Source organism: Symphodus melops (assembly GCF_947650265.1).
Source record: "Symphodus melops genome assembly, chromosome: 7".
Taxonomy (NCBI): Eukaryota; Metazoa; Chordata; class Actinopteri; order Labriformes; family Labridae; genus Symphodus; species Symphodus melops.
This window is the reverse complement of record NC_136697.1, coordinates 12266601-12288294: the sequence shown is the minus strand read 5'-3', so window position 1 is coordinate 12288294 and position 21694 is coordinate 12266601. Positions and strand designations below refer to the sequence as shown.

Sequence of the window (21694 nt, the reverse complement as noted above, 5' to 3'; positions counted from 1 at the left end):
TCTATGTGGTTTACTGTCCCAAGTGCAATTATTCTATGATGATTATTTACTGTTGTGGCACAGAATCATATAACTCTACCCAAAACATTAACCTAAAATCCAGTTAAAATGTTTGATGGATAGGCTGACTCTCTTCATTGTTCACAATCAAATACTGATCTCTTTCTGCTCACAGGGTCTAAGATGGTTGGCTGGCAGCTTTGCTCCAATACCTCTTACCCGTTACCTGCCGCAGGTGTTTTTCTTCCTCCTCCAGGACCGGTCCACCTTTCCCTCAGGCTGCTGAAGCTAGACAGAGGACTCCATTATTACCTGCTGGAGGCTGCCTACTCAATGCTTCTGCAGGTCCATGAAAATAAGAATCACCAACCAGGATTTTTGGATCATCTTATTTACCACTCTGATATCAACATGTTGTGAATGAAAACGTGTCATTAAACATGAAATGTTCAAACATGTGTTTCAGAGGGGCATGTGGCTCCCCAAAGACGCGTCCCTCCACCTCCTCCTTGCCACGCCTCAGTCCTCCATCCCCAGGGACATGTCTCTGGATCTGACCGTTAACCCTCGCAGACTGCTGCTCAGGATTATCCATCCTCTGAAAACCATCCTCATACAAGGTTGGGGAAAGAAAACACAATCTACAATGAACATTTGTCTGAGTTAGTTGCTGAAATGTGTTGGGTTTTTTTAGGTCATTTTGAGCAAGAGAAGAAAATAAGGTCAGGAAAGCTGGAGCTGTTGATTGATGGTGTCCATTATTATATCACAGTAAGAATTTTGATTGTTTTTGGGATATAGTTTTTCTCAAAAATGATTTCTCAGTCACATAGATGTTTATTAATTGGTCATATTTAGGGTTTGATCGACACTCAGACCCTCGTGTCAGAACAGAGGACTCACTATCACCTTGAAGCAAAAATGACTGCTGATGGACATCCCATGATCCTCTCTGCTAATGTCACTCGTGGACTGGGGAGAAAGACTAGTTTCTCTGCAAGTGTAAAGAATGTGTTCAGAGAAACTGCTTCACTGTCAGGTATTCAAACAGACGCTTTTAATAATGATAATAATGATCACTTTATGATGCTAACAAAGCACTCTTTTAGATATTCAATTGTTGCGTTGTCATCATCAGTGGCTCTGGAGCGCAGGCGAGACAGCAGCAGCATGCAGTACTCTGTGGAGGCAGAGCTCCTGTTACCAGGTGTGGTTGGGACCAGGATGTTGGGAATCATGGAGCAGAAGGGCTCATTGTGGAGCTCCGCGCTCAGGCTCAAGTATGGTTTAGGAGGTAAGTAATGGAAAAGAAAATATTCACACAGGGAAATTCCCAATCGTCTCTATATGACAGAGGTGTTGCTCTAAAAACCATGCCAATGTTAACAAATGGTCATGCTTCCTTACTCCGAAGTGGGCGGGGTCTATTATGATAATGGTAACATTTTACTTCAAATTTCATGGTGTCTCATGTCAGTCCTTTTTGGAAAGAAATGGTTTGAGAAGAAACGTTGGTAGCACTGTTTGTTTCAACATAAAGAGATGGAAGAGAGGTCAGTCTGTCAACATGTCACCCGAGAAAGGAGATACCATTTAAAACAAAAATAATGCAAAGTGCAAAGTGTTTTGCACACTTTGCAACAGGAAGTGAAAACTCAAATGAGGAACACACAAGCATGTTTTGAAATCCTCTATGTGCTTGTAAGCTGTTTTTCTATTTGTATGAAACCCCAGACAATGTGTACTGAGGCCACTAAGTGTATGTTGATTACTGTTTTTGCTTTATCACGTAGAGCCATCAATTGGCCATATCACTTATGCATTTTTATAAATTCAAATGAGTTTAAATGAGTATCTTAAATGAGTACCTTTGACTCTGTGTACAGGTGATGCCCGACATCTGCGTCAGGACTGCTACACATCTCAGAGACTGAGGCGTGATAGGGACGCTAATCTGACGTACATCTTGAGAGCAGATCATGAATTCTACTGCTCCAACTCAGCTCCCATCAACCACAAGGTGATTGGAGACAGCAAGATTCTTCATCCTTGCATGCTTATGCAGCTAATTTCCAACTTTGGGGATTTGTTTTATTCCTTATTTGGTGAAACAGGATATTGATCATGAGAGGGTCACTCTATTGCTCTCTTTTCTGTGTGTCCACAGATCCAGCTCAAGCACGAGGAGAGCACCAGCCACGTTAAATCCGACCTGGATGTGAGCTATGGCAAACACTGGGACGAGATCAACAACAAACGCACCCTTCTTTTGAGCCAGTCCTTCAAAAATCAGTCCACAGTGAATCACACCAGCTACATATTGGAGGTAAACAGACCTGCAGGTGTCATCTTTTTTTCCAAGGCTTTAAATACTTCTACGTCTAATCTACAAGTGTGAAGAAGATTTTTTTTCTCTTACGAACACTAAGCATTTAAAAAAATCTGTTTCCTAAAGTAGGATCTTTTTTTGTATTTACATTGTGTATTTACATTCTTTGTTTCTGTAGTGACTAGTCCTTAACTTAGCCACTACCAGCTGGTAGTGGGCACGAAGTGTTTGACGTGTACTCAGTTTAACTTAAATAAAATAAACAAAGTCGTAAGTTGCAGTAATTAAATCAAAATGGATTTATTTTCTCATCGATTTCCATAATCATAAACACACAAATACAAACAAAAACCAGAGCAGTTGAAACTATATTGCTCCTTCCACTACCGCCCTTGCATATAATGACAGTGACTTCAAAACACCTGTAGTGTTTTGGTGTGCCTGCACAAGGCGGCACACCAGCCTGATCTCTGGTGGCTTGGAGTAAACAATCAGGACTCTTACAGTTTCATTCTATCCCAGTTTAGTCTCCAAGTGCCAGAGAAAAATTTAAACTACCGGACACAGTTTCTACACTCTCACCTGAGACAGCTCGGCTCTGAGTGCAGCACTCACCTCAAAGTCAACTACAACAACCTGATGCCTCTGGTGGCTGGATTACACTGGAAAAGTCCTCCACAAGACATTCTGCAGAAGAAATGGGAAGGTAAAATGAGCGTTAATGACTATTTCCTTGATTTGCAGTGATTTCAATTTGAAGTGATGTTTTATTGAAGTCTACACCTGCATTCTCTTAATATTGACCAGGTACATTAAACATGGACACACCATGGCTTTATATCTACACCTCACACAAAGTGAGCCAGCTGCAGCGCCACTCACTCCAACTCTCATCCGAGCTGACAGCCAGCAAGTGGCTGACTGTCCGTAACCTCCTGCTGGAGGCTTTCTATAGGGACAGAGGCAGGGAGAAGGAGGCCCGTCTGCAGCTCTACACACCAGCTGTCACCTACATCAGAGTAAGGAGAGAAGAGACTGAGAGGCTTTTCTTAATAGTCTCATGATAGCTTTTTGTGTTTTGTTTTCACAATGGAGATTTCATTTTTGAACACTGGTGGTTCCAGATGATTCAATTCTGATTTTGGTTTAAACAGTGAACAAGATTAAATAATGGATTGAAGAGCTCATACTTCATTTCACACTTTCGAAAAATTGTTCTTCTACAAAAGAGTTGTTATATCATAATGGTTTAATTGTAAAGGCGTTTTATCAGTGCGAGAGAAAAAAAACATATACTGTACTTTTTGTTTCTGTCCTTTTGTCTCATGTTTGATTTATTTTGATATCGTTATGGCTTAGTAAATAGATTCAATGTGATCAATAAATGGTGCATCAATATAATAAGAATGGGCTCTGTTAAATCACAAACGAGTGATCGAAATAAATGTTGTTTTACATGTGCGTGCTTTCTGCTCCTCTCTCTCCAGGCAGGAGGGTGGGGAGTGATGGGGAAGCGGACTGTGAAGGCCTCCGGATCCTTCAGCTCTTTGTGGACTCCTCCCCTGAGAGGAGACATTTCTCTGGAGGCCTCTAAACTCAGCCACACCCTGCAGATTGTCTCCACCTACGGCAAGCACAACGTGAGCTTTATAGCGGCCCTGAACACTGCAGATAAGGTGGGAGGCAACCCTGAGCTGTATCTGTGAAAATCACCTTTGTCACACAGCCGCCATTTTCCTCTGATGTCACGCTCAGTGTGGGGAAGCTCAAATGCGGTCATTATGTTGTACCGCTGTCTTCCAGCTTTTCAGTCAGATAAACATATGGTACCTGAAAATGGTTATTATAAACGACATATCATTATTATTTTACCAATTCTCAATAATTGATTAAGTGAATTGATAATAAATGCTGAAAATGCAAAAGGAAAATCTTGTTTTCTGTAAAGTAACTTATTTCATAAACCCAGGCTACCTGCCAGAGTCTGCACAGTAGAGATCAGTTGTACCAAAACACACATATAAGTTTTTTCCGATAAAATGGCTCCCTCGATAAAATGATCCTACAAAGACATCCTCTGATGCGACTCTGAGATCTCGCTCCTCCTGCAGCTGAATGCTGCCCTCCAATCTTCATGGTCTGTACACTCCACAACAAAACACACTCTTGTTCCAGTTCCAAACAAACAAACACAGTTAAGGAAAGTTCAATGACTCATTAAGCTTTCCTCTCACCATTTCTCCTCTAATTTGCTTATCTGGTAAAAACTCTGAGGACGTATTTCCCCACAGAGCTGTCCATCATGGCAATAACACTTTTGTAGCATCAAATAACTAACACTACAAAGAAATAAACACTAGCCAACTTTTGCTCTTATCTGACCCCAGCTAATAGATAACCTTCATGTTCTTTTATCTTAAAATACGATCACATTTTTGCCCTTCATTTTCTGGAAGGGTTGAGTTAATAATGCGTGCCAAACTCTATATAACTAAGATCTAGCTTCTCCCAGCATGACATCACAGCAAAATGGCTGCCATGTGAATGTAGTAAATGGATGGTTAGGTTTATTTGTGTGTTGCTTGTCTGATTTTGTGGTGTAATCATGATAGTTTATTTCTCTACTACCTCCTTATAGAATTTGAAAAAGAGACAAGCACTTCTGAAGATGGCCTTCTCACAGCCTAAAAGTCCGTCCACAGAGCTTGAGTTTGAAGGAGTCGTAGAGGAGCTGAGGAAAGACAAGAAGATGTACCAGAAAACAGCAATGCTCCATCTCAGGTCTGTGCATCCACCTTAAATCAGTTACTGTATCATATTTTTTCTGATGGCAGCACAGGGTTGCTGACTTTAATAGCATCACCATATTGCACAGACAGCCCTTCCGGACGTTTCCTCAGACTCTGCTCCTGCGGGAAACTTTCACTGTTGATCTCCTCAAAGGCCTCTACATCCTGGAGTCAAAAGCTGGTTTTCAAGGGATCAGAGAGGTCATCCACACCCTCACCATCGGCTACCGAAAACCAAGGCCTTTTGTAAGTGTAGAGCAAAAAATGTATCAACTCAGCAAATTAAACCTGAAGAAAACAGCATGTGGGAGTTTTTCATACTCAGGTGTTCTTTTCTCTTCTCTTGTTTAGGTTTGTTCTGCACTCGTTCATCCCTTCAGCTCCGACGTCATTCCCTCAGACTCAGAAATGTGTGTGACCATATCCAACAATCAGGTAAACTGACTGCCTTTAAGACATGAAACCTTCTGTCTGTAAGTTCTTTTGATGTTGTCAATGCACGGCACATTAAAATGTGTTCATCATTTACGTATTTTTTAAACTAAAATTGTTGACATGATGCCCAGCACTGCAGAAACTTCTAACATTCAGATAGATGCAGACATATTTAGACTCTTCAGCCTCTGATTAAAGGAAAAGCATTGTCAATTGTCAAAAATAGTCAATGTTTCTTCTTATAATGTGGCTTTTTAATTTTCCAAATGCTAGTATCTGCAGTGGGAAATGACACGTACTACATTTAGTATGGTGCATACAAGTAAAGGCTTATCTAAATTAAGTGAACTTAAGTTTGAAGGAATCATATATTTTGAAATGTGCATTCTCCGTTTCAGACCCATAAAGATGTTCAAGGAAGGTTACGGGTCGGCAGCAAGGAGAGACTGACTTTCTTTGGACAAGTTCAGCTAAACTCTCTGCCCTCTTGTCAGCATATAATTAAAGTCAGAGGAAACTACACTCATCAGCTCCAGGTAAACAACCATCTCACTGAATAAAACATAATGTTATTGATTAAACCTCTTCCAAATGCATTCATCTTTTCATGTTTTTGTGCAAAGTACTGATCCCTTAAATGTGCACAATGGTGATTTCAGACAGTGTGTGTAATGAGGGATGAAATAGTTTACCTCCAACAGTGTAGAGAACAGTTTACAGTAGATAGGCTGAAGTTATGACCGGTTCCCTGTTATTGATGTTACAGCTGCAGATCCCCTCCTCTGCTATAGTGGAGGGAAATGTGTGTTGGGACCCCAAAAGCAACACTGACTTTAATTATCAGGCTGGAGGGAAACTGAGAATTGAGCGACAGCAGTGCAAAGTGAGTTAAACCACCTCAGTGTTTAGTTGATGCTTGTTTTATCAGCAGTATTTCTGAAGAATTTGTGTTTTTTTTTTAGGTTTCTGTACAGCTGAATGGGACGTCAGGGAGAGTTAATCTTTATTCTTCGTTGAGTCATCCCTTCAAATCAAAGATTCCTAAAACTTTAGAGGTGGGTTTATGTCCTTAAAGTTCCTTAAATGGTTGAATTTTAAATTTCAGGACATTGAAACTGTTGGTAATCACTAAGTTCCCTGTGATTTATTGTCTGAGCTCTCTAATCACTTGCTGTCACACTAAGGTAAAGGCAGCTGCAGATATTTCCACAGTGGCAGGTAGAGGAAGCAGCTCAGTAAATGTAATTGCTGATGGGAAGGAGAGGGTGAAGCTGGATGCCAGGATGTCTCACTCCCTTCATCGTGGAGACAGAGCCTTGGGATTAAGGCTCAACGTATCTCAGAGCCTGCTGCCTACTGCCACAGACCTGCAAGTAAACATGTCTGCCAACATGTCCTCAGACAGGTGTGTCCTCGATCAGGTTTCTTTCAGTTAAAGCATTTCACCCTGCTTACAGATCTCTTTATTAAATTCAGACACGCTGAACATTAACAAGCACTCTAGTCAGCATTACTCATAGACTGTAAACACTCAAACCAGTCCCCTGACAAAACACGCAGAAACAACAATCCTATGGTAATACATCAGTTGATGTTACAACTGACAGTGACCTCTTGTCGCCTCCAGTGTGTCCCTACATGGCTCCTTTACACAGGCACATGAAGCGCTGTTGGCCCAGATCGAAGGGTCTCTAAAAAATACCTGCGGCCTTCAGCTGGCTGTGTCTGGGGACCTGAGGCACTCCATTGCCAGCCTTGTTGTTTTACCTCCTGTCCTGGGGTTGGATGGGGCGCTGGGACAGTCTGACACCCTCACTGAAGGTAGGGGTTCATTTGAAAATAAATATCTGAACAATGTAACACGATTAGTTGGAACTGAGGCTGGCTGACCTTGAATAAAAACCTACTGAGTTCTCGGGATCATTTGACTTACATGTTGTTGTAGGACAGCTGAGAGTCCGAGTGATGGATGCTTTGTACAGCCTGGAGGTCAAACATCAGGAGGACCCTATCGATTCTCTGAACAGCGAGGAGAAAGATGGAACGACAGGATATAAACTTCACATGTCTAATAGTTCGCTGTGTGCTTCGTTTGGGGCGGAGCATTTGTGTTTGAATTTAACACGCCAACTGGGAGATCAAGGAACAGGAGAGGTATACGCAAAGCTGTCTCACTCCTCCAACCTGCTCAGTGCCACAGGTAGTCTTCACTTTATTTACTTTATTAAATAATTTAATACTATTTGCGTTGTATTCACTCAAGTCCCTCGTGCTGTTGTGGTCTTTTTGATCCAGGTGTACCTGCCATCAGTAGTGCCCAGGGAAGGTGGGTCAAAGCCAGTGGTCAGCTGTCACTTCTGGCAGAGCTGCAGGCTGGACATGAACATCTAAAAGCTGAGTTTAATGGAGGAAAGAAAGACCAGGCTGTTCCAAGATGGGAGTACTACTCCAAACTGAACCATCAAATCAAAGCTTTGACAAAAAGAGGCATCTCAAGCTCCGTGGAAGCCAAGGCACATTGTCAGGTTTAGATCTGCTGTCTTTTTTCTGTCTCTAGCAAGGTTAAAATAAGTTCTTATCATCAATGTGTTGTTATTGAGGGATGTTGTCTTTCCTGTTCATTTTCATGTTGGTTTTTTTTGTCTCACGGTTAGTTGGAAACAGACAGACTGGACACAGGCTTGATGCTTCACATGGAAGATGAGAGAATTCTTAAAGTGCTTTTTAATGTTGGATCAAAAAACAGCACTGCTACATTGGCAATGTCTCTGTGGCAACAGATGAATCTGCTCCAGGGATTCATACCCACCTCTTCACAGGTAAGTTTGACTCTTTTTTTGAACACATTTCAGATTATACGTTAATTGTTTACAGTTAAGCAGGCCCAAGCATTGATCCCTGAGGGACAACACACTTAACTTTTCAAATTGTACAAACTGAATGTTGGACCTAAAATGTTATTGTTTTTTTTTTTTTTTTTTTTTTATCATGACATTTACCTATTGGTGTCCCATCATTTTGAAGTCTTGTGAACACTTTGTGATCAGTTTACAACTAGACTATACATCACTGTTGAGCAGATCTGTAAAGCTCTATGCAACCAATAAAGGTTTGATAAAAATATGTTTTTTTCTTGAAATAGTGTTCAAATAGAAAAAGTGATTTATATAAAGAGGACCTACGATCTGAACACCACAATTCACTTTCTAGTGGTGCTTTTCCATTCTCATATTGAATGGACAGTATTTGTATCCTGCATGTTGACCCTAGAACAGTTAAAAGAATAAATAGCCATTGTTGCTAAGTATAGCTTCTTTGTCAGCTTCAGTGGTTCTGGTATTTCGCTACCTTTGGACACAGCCAGGTACCTTGTTTCCCTTATTCAAGTCTTTATACTAAGTTAAGCTAACTGGCTGCTTGCTATGACTTAAATTTACTGTGAAGGATGAAATTTGTTCATGTCAACGAAGAGAAAATGCATATTACTCGAAATGACAAAATAGTTAAACCTCTCTTTCTTCATATCCATAAGAAAGCCATAATCAGTAGTATCACACAGAATTCAAAATAAAACAGAGAATGGTATCAATGTTTAGTACTTTGTTTCACATTATACGCTCAGATAATAATAATTTGTAGCATGTTGGAATTGCTACAAACTTTTATGGTTCAGTGATTCCTCAGGAATTCTTCCATCACCCCTTTAGTTTCTTATTTCAAAACAAACTTTGCTGACAGTGGGGATTGTTTTTACAGATGAACTGCACAGGGGACGCCACTGCTGACCAACTCTCAGCACAGTGCTATGGAAATGTGGCAGGTCGCCCTGTGGGGGTAAGAGTCTTTCGCTCCTATAGACCACACAGCAGGCTTTGCTATGGTCTGTCACTCACTCACTTTATCCTCAGTGCTCAAGCTAAAGGTTGTTACAGTCCCGATGGCCAAAAGGAGTTCAAAGCTAACCTCACACATTCCTCCGAGCTGCTGCTTAAGAATCTGGCCGTACCAACCACATCTAGTCTCAGGCTACTTCTCCGGCCTGGCCCTCGGAGGTGGGCCCTTGGAGTTGAAACAGTTTTTGGCTATTGGAGAATGGACTTTAATCTTGGACTTCGGCTTGAGAGGCCTGGCCTATATGGCTGGCATGGGCTGCTTGAGTATGCCACCCAGAATGTTGCACACAAGGCAGAGGTGACAGGTCGGATGAGGCTGGAAAGTTGGTGTCATCTCTGGGCAGATGTCAGTGTAGCATGGGACTCAATCACCTCAAGGCTGTTGGTTTCTGTCAGGTGTACAGGGATTGGGAAGCTGATGTGGGTGCAGGTTGAGAGAGTTGAGGGAGGTATTTTACAAAAAACGAATCTAACAATTAATGGACAAACTGGGAGAGATGGACTCAAAATGTTTTTGGGTTTAAAAAAAGGGCATGACTTGTGTCAGTGCCTCTTTTCTGTAATTCTAAAAGAAAAGCGTGCTGAGGTCGACTGGAGTCTTCAGCATCACTGGACCTCTCTGTCCTCCATCATCCCAACCAGAGTACACCTTGAAGGAAGAGGTCAGTTCAGTGACACATCGCTCTCTGGTAGTGCACGATTCTTATTCAACACCAGCTCTGCCCGGATCAACATGACTGCTGCCCGGGAGCCTTCCTGCTCTCTGAGAATCACTGTTGCTCGACCTGACGAGCTAGCTGTCAGCATGTCGACTGCGACTGGTCAAGCTGAATTGAGAATGGAAAGGGATTCACGTCTCCTCGGAAATCAACACAGGGGAGCAGAAACCAGCAGTTGGAATTTCTTTGTCCGTCAGCGAGGAGTCTTATTGAAGGTTAGAGAGGAAACAAGGTATCAGGAATACTTGTTTCTCAACAGAAGGAAAGTAAAAGAAACATCTTCATTATGGAGATGACTTCTGTCTTTCCACCACGGCACCAATTGAATGAATATGAGGAAGTATGACCAACACCATGGTTCAAATAGCAAATAACCAGATCCCCTTAGAGTCATATGAGTAAAGCTTTAATTATCATATAGGTGTTATGATGCAAAGTTGGTCATTCTGTAGGTATGAAGACTTAAAATAGCTGAATAGATGAACTTCTATAGATTTACTCCTGGACAGGAGGAATTTTATTAACTTCTATTTTGTTGTGCTTAAAATATGTGTACAAATTGATGTAGCTTTATGTTTTAAGTTTATGGTTTCATGACAACCTAGCAGGCTATCATGCTAGCATAGCTTACAGTGGTGAGATGGCCGTCTGGGTTCAAATCTGACCTGTGGCTTCCACAGCACGTTTGGACACGCCTGATTGAAACGAATGTCATTATCTTTTGACATCTAACCTAAAGGCCAATGTTTAAATGCTTGACATGTGTTGACGTCAACGTATGTATGCATTTCTTTGCTAAACAAATTAAGTGTTTTATTTTTATTGTTTAACATTTACTATTATTCTAAAATGTGAACAATAGTGAAAATGAAGAAAACAGCTTACTGTAGCTTTATTATAATAATATAGTATACTGTATTATTGATAATACTGTTACTGTTGTGTGTTCATACTCAAGCTTAAAAAAAATCTTTCAATGAAGTTTTGAATCAGATAAAGTTTACCGTCACATTCACACTTACGCCGTACAACAGAGAGTGATATTCTTGTACAATGAGATCAAGAGCAAAAAAACAAACTTAGAATTAGTTAACATTAATACAATAAATACTTATTTCATCAAAAATAAATAATCATCACAAATTAACTAGAACAAACATTTTCTCTGAGAGAATGTTATATCTCTAAACTACGAGCTCAGAATTGAATCAAACCCTGTTAAATATTATGGCACTGATATGCTCAGCATAAAGGCATGTTCAAATGTAGGACAGGGGGAGTGTTTATTTGTCCTTCAACTCACAAATTGTAATCCTTTTTTCATTTTTTTTCCCTGTAGAATCTTCTGCCATCGCAGTCCTCAGTAAACATCTCTATCACCCGTTCTGGATGTTTAATAAATCTCAGCTCTGTTCTCCATGCTGAGGGTGAACAGAAAGGCAACCTCAGCCTGAAGTTAACATGTCATCCAAACCTTAGCCTTAAAGCATCTGTACAGCACTCTATAGAGGCCATACACATGCTGGGATTTCCCTCGCGTGGAGGATTGAATGTTTCAGCTGCACGTCTGCCTGGTGTGGAGGTTGGTCTGGAGCTGGGACGATGTTATTTCAGGGGGAATTTGGGGAAAACCAAGACTTCCCTAACAGAGGAGGAGGAGTCTTCCTACACTGTAAATGTGACCAACTACTGTCCTGCTCTACAGGTAACAACAAAACAGTCTTATACCGCTCGAGAAACCTTAAAAAAAACAAAAAACTACTGCTGTGTTTACATTGAAAACATTACTGTGACAGCACATTGTCATTTCTTTCATCACAGTTGTAAGTGCTTTACTTCTGCACACAAATCATGCATGTCCATGTTAATACAGCCTCCTTTGAAGCAGAGTTTTCCAGCCTGTTCGAGGGCAAAGCTACAGCTCATTTACCATGGAAGCAAAGCAAAAGAACACAAAGGATGATCCAGCTAAGAGATCAGAGTCCTTTATCCCTGATTGATTTAGTTAAACCTTAGAGAGTGATATAGAGAAAACATTTATAATGTAAAAGATAAGAGAGAGATTATTATAGCAAGACAATTAATTCTTCTTACCATGCCCTGAGAATAGCCATTGGAACCGGATAAACGGCTCTGTAATGAATTACATTATGCTTTTATGTACCGGTTAAATTTGTTTGTAATTCAGTGACAAAGCACTACCAACATTTAACATTTTAAATAATTTCTTGCTCTTATAGCATCTAAAGGTTTGAGGTTGAGTTTCTAAAGGTCAGCACTTTGTTTCTAAGGCTCTTTAACTGTTTACAGGTCTCTTTTAACCAACACATGTTTTTCTCTCCTCACAGGTTATGTACATTATGCTATATTAGTTTTAAGTCTAACTGCTAATGCTAAACTGCACAGGTTTAACATATAATTATGTTTACTCTTAGTCACATAGGGGCTGCTAAATCTTGTTCGGGGGATTTGTATACAGAGGGGAGGGGGGACAGCGGGTGTGTATTGTAACTAATGTCTTGTGTCCTGCCTGTCTGTATACTGCTACTGGATGCCTTGAATTTCCCTCGGGATCAATAAAGTATCTATCTATCTATCTATCTATCTATCTATCTATCTATCTATCTATCTAAAATGTTTTGATGGAAGGTCTGATGCAAAAATATAAAATATGAAAGTAAAAATGAAATAAATAACACTTTCCCTAAAATATCACATCAATGAAAAACTTAATATGTTACTGAAATATGCTCCTTTTCTGCCTTGTTAGCTCAAGCAATATCTTCTTTCTTTTATGTTAAAACCAATAAATCATCAAATTGAATAGCAGAGAGAGAAAAATCTACTTCCACCAGTAGGGGGCATACAACAGACTTTTTAAAATCTATGGCATGCAGTCTTTCAAAATCGAAATAGCCCCCCTAAAAAATTAAATATAAGCATTGAAATGTTGATTCCTTCATATATATTAAGCAGTGTATATCAATGTGGTAACAAATGAGACAGTATATAACTACTCAACTTATGTCTTCACACAGGATTCAGTCCTTCCAGTGTCCCTGTCTCTCCAGGGCCTCCTGTCAGTCGCTCCCTGCCAGCGCTCCTTGACCTCCTCCCTGAGAGCAGACAACCAGGACCTGTCCCTGCAGCTGAGTCAGACCTGCAGGCCTCCACACCTCTCTGGGATGCTTACACACTCCTTCCTTGCACTGAAGAGCTACAGTGTTCCTAAAATAATCACCATAGAGGCCTCTGCTCCTGGGGGCCCTGAGCAGGCGGGGTCCCTGTTCATTAAAGCGGGGACATGTTTCATCAGAGCCGACAGAATCATAGAAGCTGAAGAAAGGACACAGTGGCTCTGGGCGCTCGAGTCAACATGCCCAATGTTGCAGGTACTGTGGGTGTGAATCCTAAAGCTTTCACATAACTAATAATCATTTTGTTTTATATTCTATAGATGCTATTAAAGGTGTAAAGAACACACTACACTACATACATGCACATCAATAAAACCTATGTGTCACATAGGTTAGGGTCCTATAGAGTAGACAGCAAGTTTGCTGTAGCTGCTGAATAAGGACCTGAAGACAAATTTAGAAGACAAATCAAAATAATATACTGTATATCTTATACTGTATTATCGCTAAATGTTTCATAAAATGACTTAATGTGGATAAATCAAATATTGCACATTTCAGTATGATACATTTTCAACTCAACATAATCCTGTCAAGCGGTACAGTTCTTTCATGAATCCTTTTTGCACATATTTTGTATTCATTTCTTTATGTATTTCATTTTTTATTGTATATCTTTTTTTTTTCAGTTCCCTGAAAGCAGTGCTGTTCACACTATTTTCCCACTACTCAACTAAATACAACAAAACACTTACTTTTTAATACAACGGATTCTGATTGAAACACACATCATATTCTCTCTCCTTAAAAAGCTCAACACCTGCACGACCTGCACTCATGAATGCCACCACATTTAGAGAGGACAAACATAAACTGTTACCCTCAGGAATTTCTGTTCAACGTAGCTTGTACATCATTCCTCGTATTCTCATTTGAACAGAAGCCTGTGCTGTATCGTAAGTTATTTTGGCAACTTTGTTGTGTTTTCAGGCTTTTGTTTTCTAAAGACCAACATTTGAGGTATCACACAGGATTTCATTTGTGGAGTTTATGTATGGCTTGTTTGCCAACACACTAAATTGTAAGTTTTCCTCTGATGCAACGTGGAAACGTTTCCCTTTTTTAGAAATAAATAAAAATATGTATTAAGATAGAACATTAGTAATCATACACTGGACCACATGAACATATAAACCTCAACCTCCCTCACCATACATGTGAAATAATAATGCTAAATTATACCAATACCAGTTTTTCTATCAGAGATCAGAACTATCTATTTAGACTAACTATCTATTTAGTTTTGATTTGTTTGTGTTGGCCCGGGTTTTGAATCTGACCTGTGGATTCTTTTCTGTATTTTATTCACCACTCTATCTATCTTTTCAAATTCTGACTCTATCCGCTGCCCTATCTCTAAATTAAAGGCAAAAAAGTTGTACTTTTATGACATAGATATATGTCATGATATAAGAGTAGGAGTCAAAAATCTCTCTAAAGTCAAATACATCTTTGATGAACTCGCCCTGAGTAAATCACCCAAACGCAAATGTGAAAAAGTCCTGCTTCATCCTAGTCATTGTGTTTATGATGCTAAAGAATTACACATATGCGTGACATCAATACATTTAACTTTAACATCTTTCTTGACTTGTAATGTACGTATGAAATGTATCCATTCTCTCAAATGTAATTCTTGCCTTTTTTTTAATGTACATTTCCTTTCACAGTCAACAGAGTCCTTTTTTAATTGTGTTATTTATATTTTTTATATATATTATTATATTTAAAGTTTGCTGTAGCTGCTGAATAAGGACTTGTATCTTCTGTCTTCTGCCAGGTGAATCTGAATGGCTCAGTGTGGCAGGACCCTCAGAGGATCTGGACGATCTTAATGGACACCAATCTGGAGGGCAAAAGGGGTTTCCTGAGGCTGAATGCAAGGGCCTGGCCAGACCTGAGTGTGGAGGGCGAGCTCAGTCACAACTATCCATCCCTTAGAGATGTACCTCAGCTCAGCCAAGTGAGGGTCAGCTGCAGGAATGACAAAAACCGTTATAACGGCGAAGTCTTCATTCAGCTGGACGGATGTTCAGTGGGAGTAAGTGGGGGTGTGATGTCAAAGACTGGCCTGCAGGGGTCGCTGGTGTATCACAACAACTGCTCACTGATAAAGGTGGAGAAAACACACAACTTATACTTTCTTTTCAGCTATCAAATGTATCATTGCTTTAATATGTTGCATTCTGATGCTGTTTGTAGGAGTTGGGTAGTCCTGACAGGATGCGATCCTCCGGGTCGTTGGTTGTCTCCCCAACTGTTGCTGAATCTCAAGTCTCCATGGTGATAGATGACAAAGAGTTGCAGGCATCCATGTCTCTCAAGAAAACTGAGGTGTTGGAAAACAATATAATACATTTAACACAGTTAGTCTTCATCAGATTCATCAGAATCTAATAATGTTTTTTGGGGTTTTTTTAGGATAAAAATGAAGCTTTGCTGAATCTGAACCACTCTGTGCCCCTGCTGAAGAGACTGGGACTCCCTGTTAGTGCAACAGTGGCAATGAACTCTGGGAGTCATGACAATGGCTCTTGTTATTGTTTGTTACACAGCAACGCAGGGAATCAAATGGTAAGATGCAGCTGTAGCTCTCTATGTTTGTTTTAAGGAGGGTGCTTATACTCAAGACACACATCATGCAAGTGCAGGGGAATCAAAATACAGCAGCAAGAAAAGAAGACAAATGGGGGCGACATACATTTACATAAATTTACACACCTATCGCCTGTGAAGAGCTATGATAGCAGGTGTGGTTAAAAATGTAGAGTAACCAGATTAAATATAGTAACTTCCATAAACACAATTATTGAAATACAAAAAAAGGAATATACAAGGAAAAATATTATTCAACAACTCTTTGCTGGATGGTGCTTACGGTCAGTAAAAAGTCATCTCTGTACTGCTCGGCTCTTGGATCCAGATGTAGGAGGGCTCACAGTAATTGTATGTAGTTTAAATGTGCTCTATAACACATGTGTTACAGGTAACCCAAGACATGAGGGTGTTCATGACGTCTGAGACAATCAGAGTGAAGAGTCAGTTTAAACACACAATGAATTATCTGAAGAAACTGGGAGTCCCTGCAAACAACAGCATCCAGGTGAGGGAGTTGCATGGATATAACAAAGTATTGGCTAATATTGACCTTAACAGCTCACAGCATGTGTGTAAGTTCTCTCAGATGTTTAGTATGACCATGTGTACAGGTCGAGTTTGGTTCTGCTGAAGGGAAGATTTTCACCTTACACTCTCAGCTTGGACGTCGGCAGGCAGGAATGAGACTGAAGATGAACGGTCTCCCATTGAACAAAGAGATAAGAGGCAACATGTGGCACAGCTGGTCGTGGCTACAGGACAGAGGACTTCCACTTAATATAGAGGTAGCACTGTAGTTTCATTATTGCTTGATTTTGTTTTGTTTTGAAGAACCTGTATGCAAGAAAAAAAGCATTGCCTTGTTTGTTTGTTTTTTCTTCTCTCAGGGCTTATGTTCGATCCAGGGAGTCCCATCCCAGCTTCGCTCTCGGGCTCAGCTCTCTGTGGAGGGCCACAAGCTGCTCGTCTCTGGTGTGAATGTCAGTGTGTCTGATGGACGTGTGGCTATGCTGCTCTCCTACTCTCCTCCATCCTCTAATCATACAGAAACACAGCACAGGCTGGAAACAACTCTGACTGCACAGTTCAAAGGTCATTATATTTAAAATTGGCCGTCCTATAAAGACTCTCTTTCACTCTTTATACTTATTTTTGCCCCCTTTTTTTTAGACATTTTCTTCGGGTGTTAGAAGGGCATGCAACTCTTCATTCAAATGTAATTTTATATGGTGGCTCTTTTGTTCTATAAAATGGCTTTTGCCAGTAATGCTTTCCTTCTGTGCAGTTTCAAAGACAAAACAATTTTACATTTCAAAAAGCACTTTCACTCCTCTAAACCATTCATAACACTTGACGGGTACATGGTGTTATTTTTAAGTATGTAAGTAAGTAATGTTACAGCAGCTTCAAAAAAACAAGAACACAGGAAATAAAAACAGCATCAACAGCAAAAAAAAGTTTAACACACAGCTATGAGCAAGTTTACATTAATTAAAGGAAGAAGAAAATTGAATTAAACAATACTAGGTATATACACTTTCACTTTGTTATTTTATTCAGTTTTATTTGAATAGTTATATATATAAAAAACATCTTAGATTTGATTAGAATTTGGCAGTTCGGTTATAAAGACTCTTTGGCCTTAAATGATGAAAGGTGAGCCTGGGGACATGTGGTTAAGCCATAAAATATAGTATGTGAGAGAATCATAGAATTTGTAAACAGAAAAGCACAGTTAAAAGTCTAACAGTTTCTTCTTATTATAAAACAGTTGAAGTTTGCCTTAATGGTTTTACACATTTTTTAAAATTTTTATACTTTTAAAGTTCAACTGATAGTCTATAATTATTCCCAGATACTTCACATCAGATACTTGTTCAATGAGCTCACCATTAACTTTTATAATCAGGAGGTTTGTCAGAGGTGGGTTTTTTTAAGGAGAAGCAAACAGAGTTAGCCTTTTTTAGTGTTTACAAGATGATGTAAACACTAAAGACTAAAAGACAAGATGTTGCCAGCCACGATGACATGTTGTCTCAATTGACATTCAAGGTGGTGCATTAGTTGTTCTGAGACAATCTTCTCCAGGACTTTAGATAACACTGGGAGAAGACCGATGGGTCTAAAGTTAGAAGTTGTTTCAGTCTCACCAGATTTAGGGTTAGACAGATCAGATTAAAAACACACAGTGTGTGGCATCACTGGTATTTATGATTATTATACATCAGAGTCGTGTGGCGGTGATGCTGTCAAACAGTCTGACTGCAGATGGAATAAACAACCTGCGGTAGCACTCAGTCTTGCAGGGTTTGTGTCTCAGGCTGAGGGAGCTGCTTCAAGCCCCCACAGTGTCATGCAGGGGGTGAGAGGGGTTGTCCATGATGGATGTCAGCTTCACTAACATCCTCCTCTCAGCCACCTCCTCTACAGAGTCCAGAGCACAGTCCAGGACTGAACTCTCTCTCTGTGCTCCCTCCTCCCCAGCAGAGCCTACATAACATAGACTATTAAGAAAGTCTTTGTTGAAACAACTCTGTTGACATAAAACAAGATTATTATTATTATTTTTTTTTTTTTTTTTACCAAGTATCACAACTTTAACCTTGAACTTTAGTGTGCTATGGTCCTCTCTTCAGGTCCTCTACGGAGTGCTTCACTTGACATTCACAGGAACAACTGGAGAGTCCTCGCTGTAGGGGATGTAGGAGGCTGGGGGGCTCATGTAGGGTCCAAGGAGGCCAGAGTCACTCTGAGACACACCATGCAGGGAGAGACGAGACCCACCTTACAGGTGAGAATAAAACATGCCAGACATGTCTGCATCTTTTGGCCTCTGTGCTAACTGTCTCTGTGGATGCAGGTGGAGGCCTGGGGCAGACTGACTGAGTCACAGCTGAGGTGCTCCATCGCTGTCAACCCTGAACGCAGCTCTTCCCTTGCACTCATCATCCAAGGACACCATGTCCCTCATAGGTACTGTAAAACATATACATACAGCATACAGGAACCGAGTCTGATCTCCTCAAATCACACGCAGGTGTACACCCACACGCACACACACACACACACACACACACACACACACACACACACACACACACACACACACACACACACACTCTGTAAGTGACAGGTGTTCTTTTGTCCAGCAAGGAGCTAATGATGAAGATGGTCCAGACTCTTCCCATGATGTTGGTTTACCTGCCGCCTCAGCTCAACGTCCGCTCTCAGGTGGGTTCAGACATTTTTCAAAGGTGTTTGACCCCAGAACTTGCAAAAAATATTAATTAAAAAAAGTTGTTTAAAGACATGATGTAAATTTGGATGAATAAATGCTGACCCCTGACCTTACAAAAATGTTGATGAGGTCTTTTTCACACACCTTGTAGATCCTTCTGTTGTCGTATTTTCTTACTCACTTATTATTAAATCTGTAATATGCGTCCTTTTTACAGTGGGTTTCATTTATCTTTGGTATTATAGAAGTACAGTAGCTAAGGCTTGTCCTTCCATTCCCAGGTTTTTTCACATAGATGTAAATACATAACATATATTTTTAAGATGTTGTTTAGAGTAACATCGTGTTTTTTTTACATTAATTTGCAAGAGCATTAAAAGAATACTTTTTGGTAAAATATGTTTTCTAACACATGCTGCCATCTGGCCTCTCCTTTATTCTCTGCAGCTGAACCAGTCAGAGTCCAGTGTGGCTGCTTTGGTGGAGGTTTTATCAGGCAGGAGGAGGCTGTGGGCTCTCGGGGAACTGGCAGATATAGAGGGTGGATACAGACAGAATATAGAGCTCAAACACACGTACCCACAGGTATTTCTTAGCTTAAAATCCACCTCTTTATCAACGTATAAACAGAGATGTGTCTTCGCCTTGAATAGTTCAATGATAGCCTCTGTTCTCCAGTTGAAGCCGCTCCCCAGGTCTGTCGCTGTCAGGACGGTGTATGAGGCCAGAGCATGGAGCTACCAGGTCCAACATGGAGCTGTGTGGGGGAACCAGGAATTCAGCCTGTTGGGTCTTTACTCTGCCCCTCCTGCTCTGGAGCTGGGGAATGAGACACTGAAAGGTAAACCAATGTGGACCAGCTCTTTGCCAACCCCTGCAGGAAGCATGAACGCCTCTTTTCATTATAGCCAACAGTTTTAACTTTGGACTTTGGCAGAGGAAAGATTGTTGATGCTTCTCTTTTGTCCTTGACTTCAGTTCAGATCAGCTGTGCTCCCCGTTGGACCAGTTTGGAGGTGACACTGGAACAGTCCTTACAGGGTAGACTGGACAGTGTTTTACTGGGCTGGACGAGGCATGGAAAACTGGAGCAGGTCAGAGAGTAGGAATCAAAAATAGTTGAAGGCGTAATATTTAATTGTGTAAATACTCCCATGATATTGCTTACAACATGATGCAAAGTGTGCAGATAAAAACAGATGTACTTAAAACACAAAGCACGTCACATACACGTCTAACAACCTTGTGCTTTACTAAACACTTGGAGATAAGTAATTTTGTTCTATAGTTAGCATGTGTTTTGGAATTTTGCTTTTGTTAATGTACTCGCACTGTTGTTTTGTCATCTGAAGGTCAGAGCTGTGAGCTCGTGGAGTCGCTCAGAGGAGATGAATGAGACCAAACTGGAGCTGAATCAGCCATTCTCCTCCGCACTGAGCCGGCTGAGCCTCCTCACTGTGACACATCATTCACAGAAAGAACAACGCAGCAGCCACGCAGTAGGCTGACACACTTTTCAAAGCTCATTATACTCGATTAAAAAAGAATTCTGAGAGGATTTTTTTTTAGCTTATTTAGTTAATACTGATGCGTCTATGGCCTACAAAACTATGAAGAATGAGACTTCTGTATGGTTGTTTATTAACAGTGCTGACTTCAAATGGAATTAAAGACGTGATCTTTTTTTGTCAAAAAACCCCCCAAAAAACGTCACTTTAACCCTCTTAAGAAAGAAATCACGTTTGCCATTTTGTCCACAGGCCAACAATTACACAAAAAGCTAAAGCTAAAGCTGCACAACGTAATAAAAAAAAAAATTCAAATGATCAATTTTCAATCACCATATTAAACAAATGTGTATAACTTTTTGAACTCTACTATATTATTTAGGCCAAAGCGTCCACAGCTTAATTGTCTTCTTTACTTTAATTGGGACTTCAGTTTGAAAAAGTAACATCATGCTGTAAAGAGGAAAACTTAAACTTTATGATGGAGCTCCTAAACTCATAAGGTAAATGTTTACTGCGGAATAAATCACCTATGAAATTAAGATAATTTCCTCTCTGATTTCATGTCATTGTTTTTTCATTGCAACAGTGAAGTTGCCCCCTACTTGTTGTTAAAAAATGCACTGAAATCCTTTTTAACACGGCTACTTACACTTACTAATCAAAAATCTATGATCATTCTGCATACTTGAACATGCAAAGTACTTCCCGAAGAAAGAAAAAAACAATGACATTATTGATTAAAATAAGATAGTCACAACATTTTTTACACGTTTAATGAGAGCTTTATGTGCAATATTGTATTGTATGTTTTAAAAAACAACAACAAAAAAACAAAAACTTTGTGCATGCAGACCCACCTGTCCTTGGACAGCACGGCCCCCATCAACATCTCCCTCAACCTGAACAAACAGTGGCAGAACAACTCCAACAGGGGGCAGGCATGTGCTCAGTTCTCAACAGAGCAGGTTGGTGGAATATGTTCAAA

The 21694-nt window shown here is 40.3% G+C and overlaps 1 protein-coding gene across 2 annotated transcripts in view; it reads left to right on the top strand.

Annotated features, from left to right (window-relative positions):
* The window catches only part of LOC306827241 (uncharacterized protein), a 39829-nt gene that overhangs the window by 9838 nt on the left and 8297 nt on the right, over positions 1-21694 (top strand). For both annotated transcript variants that reach the window (XM_079348919.1, XM_079348918.1), the window contains exons 21-58: positions 176-345; positions 467-620; positions 695-771; positions 859-1039; positions 1139-1294; positions 1887-2020; positions 2168-2326; positions 2852-3035; positions 3137-3348; positions 3817-4005; positions 4968-5110; positions 5205-5364; positions 5470-5553; positions 5952-6089; positions 6320-6436; positions 6516-6608; positions 6738-6958; positions 7181-7374; positions 7499-7753; positions 7849-8078; positions 8208-8372; positions 9310-9387; positions 11505-11870; positions 13204-13557; positions 15143-15478; positions 15565-15696; positions 15784-15936; positions 16349-16465; positions 16572-16745; positions 16848-17052; positions 18597-18751; positions 18821-18933; positions 19110-19191; positions 19646-19783; positions 19877-20039; positions 20177-20292; positions 20551-20697; positions 21561-21674. In XM_079348919.1, coding sequence (XP_079205045.1) covers positions 176-345; positions 467-620; positions 695-771; positions 859-1039; positions 1139-1294; positions 1887-2020; positions 2168-2326; positions 2852-3035; positions 3137-3348; positions 3817-4005; positions 4968-5110; positions 5205-5364; positions 5470-5553; positions 5952-6089; positions 6320-6436; positions 6516-6608; positions 6738-6958; positions 7181-7374; positions 7499-7753; positions 7849-8078; positions 8208-8372; positions 9310-9387; positions 11505-11870; positions 13204-13557; positions 15143-15478; positions 15565-15696; positions 15784-15936; positions 16349-16465; positions 16572-16745; positions 16848-17052; positions 18597-18751; positions 18821-18933; positions 19110-19191; positions 19646-19783; positions 19877-20039; positions 20177-20292; positions 20551-20697; positions 21561-21674 — 6359 coding nt within the window. The remainder of the gene's footprint in view (positions 1-175; positions 346-466; positions 621-694; positions 772-858; positions 1040-1138; positions 1295-1886; positions 2021-2167; positions 2327-2851; positions 3036-3136; positions 3349-3816; positions 4006-4967; positions 5111-5204; positions 5365-5469; positions 5554-5951; positions 6090-6319; positions 6437-6515; positions 6609-6737; positions 6959-7180; positions 7375-7498; positions 7754-7848; positions 8079-8207; positions 8373-9309; positions 9388-11504; positions 11871-13203; positions 13558-15142; positions 15479-15564; positions 15697-15783; positions 15937-16348; positions 16466-16571; positions 16746-16847; positions 17053-18596; positions 18752-18820; positions 18934-19109; positions 19192-19645; positions 19784-19876; positions 20040-20176; positions 20293-20550; positions 20698-21560; positions 21675-21694) is intronic.